The 6,732-nt window shown below is 40.0% G+C and overlaps 1 protein-coding gene across 2 annotated transcripts; it reads right to left on the reverse strand.

Annotated features, from left to right (window-relative positions):
* Nucleotides 1-358: 358 nt before the first annotated feature.
* ak2 (adenylate kinase 2) lies at nt 359-6,117 on the reverse strand. 2 transcript variants are annotated; one of them, XM_026930014.3, is made up of 7 exons: nt 5,926-6,116; nt 4,844-4,969; nt 4,579-4,689; nt 4,396-4,490; nt 3,527-3,599; nt 1,235-1,430; nt 359-547 (listed from the first exon to the last, which is right to left on the reverse strand). In XM_026930014.3, the coding sequence occupies exons 1-7, from the start codon at nt 6,022-6,024 to the stop codon at nt 540-542; spliced, it is 708 nt and encodes a 235-aa protein (XP_026785815.2). In that variant the 5' UTR covers nt 6,025-6,116; the 3' UTR covers nt 359-539. The 2 variants fall into 2 exon arrangements, with proteins under 2 accessions (XP_026785815.2, XP_026785813.2); XM_026930012.3 differs by having other exon boundaries at nt 359-1,430; nt 5,926-6,117.
* Between the last annotated feature and the right edge of the window lie 615 nt (nt 6,118-6,732).

Consider the following 6,732-nt stretch of genomic DNA (forward strand, 5'->3'; position numbering starts at 1 on the left):
ATTAATTTTAACAAAATATTCCTCACACAGGAATAAAAGCACAAACTACATAATTAAACTTCAGTTTAATAAATAAAGATGAGATGATTTATATAAGGAATAAAAAATGATAAAGCATGCTGTTATAGGGGGGAAAATCCAATGTCTCAAATTGTTTAGTTTCTATTATACCACAGCAATTTTCCAACAATTATGATTTTTATTTATTAAAAAAAAACAACATGTTGTATGTTTTATCTGTTTATAATTAAGCAACATTTGGTACCCTGGTAACATTCTGATTTAATAATTTAACATAATATTCTCCTCCCAAGAAAGAAAAAAAGAAAAAAAAACACAAAGGGAAACTACAAGATGATTGAAGACAGTAGAATATTGCCTTTTATTTCAAGTGATGGTCAGAGTCATTACACTGTCTGTTTTAATGTTGGTAAACTCTACAAAAAAAAAGCAGATCATCGTACCCATGAATAAACTTATGTTATTGACACTCCCCCCCTTTGTCTCATCAGGCTCAGACTGGATGGAGGAAGCAGGTTTCAGATAGCTGTAGAAGGAAAAAAAAAACGGCTTAAGTAAATTAAATATTCTATTCAGCACATGGATGCAAAAAGGGAAAGCAAGGACATCAATTCTTTTCTTTTTTCCACTGCAGAATGCAGCAAACAAAAATATTAAATACACGTACCACCTGGTGGACATGAGTAGAATTACAAGAACAAAGTGCAACTACAAAAAACAGATGTTTTAGTTTTTGGAACTGATTAACTGTCATGCAGCACTGAATCAGAAAGATTGGGCAAGAAATAGGAGATGTTAGAAAGAAAATGACAGATTGGTCATGCGGACCTAGTGAGAGATTTCTGAGTAAAAACACATCCTCATGGTTTTTTTTTGTCTAGACCTACTGCTGGTTGCTTGGACACAAATGTAGAAAGCCTCTGAAACTTCAGCCTACTTTGTTTTCAGTTCCTAACAAGGCATTAATATTACACAGATATAAAATCTGTGTGTGCCATGGTGTGTAGTGTAAGAAAACACAGAGAGTTGTCAAAGCTGTCATGTTTCCACAGGCACAGGTCTGACAACTCAACCACATGCTTCCTCCAAACTCACACACTCAAGTGCAGCATTTTCCTTAAAGGCAGAACCCAAACCCTTCCATGAAAGAGATAGACACTAAGGAAAAAGAGCGATGGAGAAAATGTTTAGATGAAGAACACAAGGTCTTTACAGGTGGCGGCTGAGAAGGCAGCAAGGATGGAGGCAAAGACGATGTCGGGTGACTGAGCAGCATCGATGGCACGGTGTATACCACGTGCGCTATAGTACTGCACCAGCGGCACTGTCTGTTTGTGATAGGCCTCCAGCCTCGAGCGCAGCGTCGCCTCGTTATCATCACTACGACGAATCAGAGGCTCCCCGGTCACCTGAAGGCACAAGCAGAGAGACAAATATTCATACCAGTACATGAGACCAGAACATGAGGCACAGTTAATTATCTCATCAGGTCTAGGACAAGTGTTACTCAACAAAGAACTAGAGTCTATCTGACCTGGAAACCTCTCAGTGCACATTTTGCCTCCATCAGGACACACAACAAAAACACCTGATGTCACACTAATAATAAACCTGGATCAAAAAATTCCCTTCATCTAGGAAACTCTCGTTCTTCAGGCGGAAGTACAAAACATTTTTAACTACAGGTTGATAATGGGATAGGATAATGGGAAGACTTATGTACGGATTAGAACACAACAGGACATGTTGTTATAGGTCAATATTAAACAACCGGTTGTTTTAAAGCATCCTGACATCCCAAAGTGTTTTATTCCTCTTATACCATGACAATTTGCCAATGGTTACGATTTTTATGTATTAAAAGAACAATACTTCATACTTATTATGCATTTATAATTATTCCTGTTCCACTTATGTGACAGCAGTTATAAACAGTTTCCTCACCAGCCTCTTCTTTTTTACTGAACTTGCTGACGTTACAAACCGCTGACACCCAAGACTCCTTGCATGAGTGTTACACAATTGTCTTCTCACAGAAAGCTTAACCATATTCTTTGTTAAATAACAGCACATTTTTAACAGCACATCTGTTTGTTATTAGACTTTATATATGTGGAGCATCCGACATACAATTCTGACACTCTCACTAACTTCTTATTATAGTAATGAGAATATATCAGTACTAACACATTAACGAGTCATGCTGTTATAGAAAATGACCTTCTGACCAATCAGATTCGAGAATTCAACCGAGCTGAGGTGTAAATGTATTTATTCACCATGGCCTTATTGTTTTAGCTGAAATGTTAGCTCTGTAGGTAGTAGAACAGCTAGCTGACTTTCCTGAGGAGAAATCGGAGGAGTTTGAGCTTTGACATTACTGTAAAGCATTCTAGGTTTAAAAACCTTTCCAGCATTAGTGAAACAGGGCACCTTGAAGACACAGGACACATGTGGCATATGTAGAGCCAGGAAAAGAAGTGCACCTGTTGCATTCCTTATGCTAAACTGGCAGCACAAAAAGACATTCTGAATACCAGTTTAATACGGGCATGACAAAGTCCTTCATTTTTATCACGTTACCCATGTACAACTGTTTCAGTGAAATACAGGGGATGAGAACAGCCGAATTTGGGCCAGCGGTAATTACAACACAGCTTCATAAAAAGTGACGAAAAAACATTGCATGCGTCTTTTTCTAGTTACCACTGCTGTACAAACACCCTGCTGTGCAACTACAGGTTGCACAATCCTGACTTCTTCACAGATGACTAATATTTTAAATAAAGTTCAGAGCACAAAGAAAGCAGATATATGAGATTTAAATGCATAACAAAAGTGCTTCAGAAACAAGTGTGAAATGGACTTTAGTCACTCAATTATTCCAACATGTCCAGTGCTCCAATATGAACTTTTCTATGAAACTGTTATTAAAAATGGCACATAGATTTTTATAAAGAAAATGGGCTACATGAAAACAGTGTAGTTCACCTCATGAGCTTGCATAAGCTACCAGAACAGCAATTACACAATACTGAACACTTTCTATATTTTGGATCTGAGGCTGATAATGGCTGAGGCTGTAATAAAAGAATTACTGACTATCATTACTACTGAATTACTAATGTTTCTGGATGTAAAAATACTAAACACGTTAGTGATTTGTCATAATATTTACAGCATAAACTACACACAAATTTGGCAAAATCACAGACAACGCTAATGACGTGAACAAACTGAAAACTGATGCCTCCGGTTACAGGACACCTTTAACAATAATAGAGAATGACTGTAACCAGTAAACTTATAATATCTGCTGTGTAGAGTGTTATTACAGCAGAGCAAGCTGGCATTGTAATGGAGCTGCTGTGCTGATACCTTTAACTTTAATCTTTAACCCAAGATCCCAGGTTTATGAAATTTCCCTCTTCAGTTTTCTACTGGATGATTTGGCAATATTCAGATACATTATACAAACCTGTACTTCTAAACCATTTAAACTTACATCATCCTTCATAGGCTCCTTGGGCGGATTAAACTCCTCATGGTACGAGCGACCACTGGGCTGATGAACAAGTCTGAAAATGCAACAGACCAAAGAAAAAAACTCAAACATTCTTTAAGAAATGCTGCCAAGTCCATCTCCTGAGGGAATATACTACTGTAAGGTATAGTAACTGTCCTAACACGTCTAAATCGACTCAGAGGAATTAACTCGGAGTTGAAACGAATGATTTAGGACGCAAGACTGCATAATAAAGTGTCAGTATCAGACTGAAATAGGAATTTATGTGTAGTCTTGTGTTCTCATGCTCTGGTGCAGGAATCAACAGTCAACACCACTAATATCCTTATTTAGGGTCTATACAATGTTTGCAGAAAAGAAAAATCAGGCTTGAATAGTGCACTAATTTGTATGTTTCTCAGAATACTTTGATAAACACAAAAGAAATCAAAATAAATAAATAAAACAAAAAAAAAGCTCAAAGCACAAGTTCTCCTGTGGTTTTACATTTCCACCTTGATGGACTGAGGAGCTGTGTATTACAGATGCACTATTTGTTAATACAATTAACAATGGTTGGATTTCAAAATAGCAAGATGTAGCAGATCAAAGGTTAGGGAAATTTCAAGTGCAACGTCTACAATATTTTTAATTTCAACATGCACCAACCATATTTATATTCTGATCCTCACTCAGTGCTCGCCTCAAACACAGACATTCTCAAACTGACTGAGAAAATCAGATCAGTTTCAGTTCCACCTGTAGATTATGACTGATTTATGAATCAGTGCAGGCTGCATTCATACACAGAACTGCAGCAGCACACTACACACCTTTTGGTTTAATGCACACTTTTTTCCTCCTCTTACCTGCCACAGATCCTGCGCACAAGGAGAGAGTCATCTACAGAGAACTCGATTACAGAGTCCAGCTTCTCGGTGCGTTTCTCAAGCAGTTCATCCAACTACAGGGGAGAAGAGGAACATTTCATATAACAACAACGAGTGATTTATTAGAAATTTTTCTCACTAGTCCAGCAACACTAAGTTTACCATTTCTGCTTGTTTAACTGTGCGAGGAAAACCATCCAACAGAAACCCATCTTTGCAGGCAGGAGTACCCAGGTTCTTCTCGATGAGCTCGACGACCATCTCATCACTCACCTAAATCAGACAGAAATCAGACAGCGACCCAAAAAACAAACAAAAAAAAACAGCAACACTTTTTAAAAAATGCTAAACGAAATAAAAGCTTCTGGAAAAAGGTAAAATCTCCAGAGCAAAGGTGGACTTTTTTTTTTTTTTTTTCCCACATTACCAGTTTGCCAGCATCCATTGTCTGTTTTAATCTTTTGCCCAGGTCAGAGCCGGAGGCCACCATCGCTCTCAGCATGTCCCCAGTGGCCAGATGACACACACAGAACTTCTCTGCCAGCTTGGGCGCCTGTAAAAGCCAAAGGACAAAGCATTAAACCAGATATCATGTCCAGTTAAACAGGGTGCCTTGACCACTTAATAGTTTATTTTAACTTTTTTTTTTTTTTTTTTTTTTAGCTTTTTTCAGCACATTAACTTTCTTGAAAGTAGTTTTATTTCAGCACTCTGTGAAATTCACATATTAAAATCCACACTCTCTTTACTTAGAAAGTTTTTAGTGCTCATAAATTCAGATTCAGTAACTCAGTTCTCAGTCAGACTGGGCAGACTGGTGCTTCACACAGCTCCATGGTTCGATCCTGTGCTCAGGTTACGGTCTGTGTGGGTTTCCTCCGGCTTAATCGTCCCATTCGGGGCAAATTCTCCTGCCCCACACCCAGTGTTCCTGGTTCCAGGGAGAGGCTCTGAGTCCACAGCGACCCTGACCAGGATAAAGCGGTTACTGAAGAGGAATGAATCAATGTCAACACCACTGGAAAATGGTGATGGAGGAAAGAAGATCTTACTCTTTGGTTTTTCAGAGTGAACAGTGAAACCTGACTGTTATATCTTACCTCACAGGAATAACTAAAATACACCACCAAGCAACAAATTAGCAGCAGAACCACTAAACACATCACATATTTCACTAGAAACATATTTCATGGTGGAGTTTTCCATAATTTCAGGTCCTTCCTAAGGTAAAATGCTCCAGTCAGTTGAATCACTTTATTCCACAAGGACTTCAATAATGCCACAGAGTCAAAGGTTATGAAAGCGCAGTGCAATGGAGCAATCGATTCAGGAAACAGAGGGAATGTGCTGGATCCCAACCCGGAAACTGCACTGAACTTTATCCTGTATACACTGATAGCACCTGAGACTCGATACTCAAGCGACACGGTGCCATGAGAATGAGCCATGCACTCCATTCAGGCGCATGTTAGCTTAGCTAAGCTAGCTGACTAGCATATGGAGTCTGACCTGAGTCCCTTTCCCCGCGCCGGGGGGCCCCAGCAGGATGGCCCGAATCCCTTTCCGAACACCAGAGACAACATCGTCTGCCTGCGAGCTGGGCGCCATGGTCGACTTTTCACACCGCGCTGTGGAGCTCCGAGCCTCCGCCAATGCTCCACTGCTCCTCAGCCTGCGAAAGAAAGCGCTAGCACCTCCTTCCCGTCTCTATGGAAAAGTCCCGCCCCTTAGACTAACACAACACGCCCTCTGATTGGCTGGAGAGACGTCTTTCAAAATAGCTCGCGCTCGTCGCAGTTACGTAAAATCCGGCTTTTTTTTTTTTTGTTTTTTTTGAAGTTCTTTTTTGAAGTTTTTTTTTTTTGAAGTTCAATACCTGTAACGTTAACGTTAAAACCACTGACAGGTGAAGTGTATAACACTGATTATCTCATTACAGTGACACCTGTCAAGGAGTGGGATATATTAGGCAGCAAGTGAACAGTCAGTTCTCGAAGTTGATGTGCTGGAAGCAGGTAAAATGGGCAAGTGTAAGGACCTGAGTGACTTAGACAAGGGCCAAATTGTGATGGCTAGATGACTGGGTCAGAGCATCTCCAAAACGGCAGGTCTTGTGGGATATTCCCAGTATGCAGTGGTTAGTACCTACCAAAAGCGGTCCAAGGAAGGACAAGTGGTGAACCGGTGACAGGGTCATGGGCACACAGAACTGGACCATGTGGGCAGCCGGGTGTGTGTCCGTCGTTTACCTGGGAAAGAGATGGCACCAGGATGCACTATGGGAAAGAAGGCAAGCCGGCAGAGGCAATGTGGGCA

Source organism: Pangasianodon hypophthalmus, chromosome 23 (assembly GCF_027358585.1).
Source record: "Pangasianodon hypophthalmus isolate fPanHyp1 chromosome 23, fPanHyp1.pri, whole genome shotgun sequence".
NCBI classification, from domain to species: domain Eukaryota; kingdom Metazoa; phylum Chordata; class Actinopteri; order Siluriformes; family Pangasiidae; genus Pangasianodon; species Pangasianodon hypophthalmus.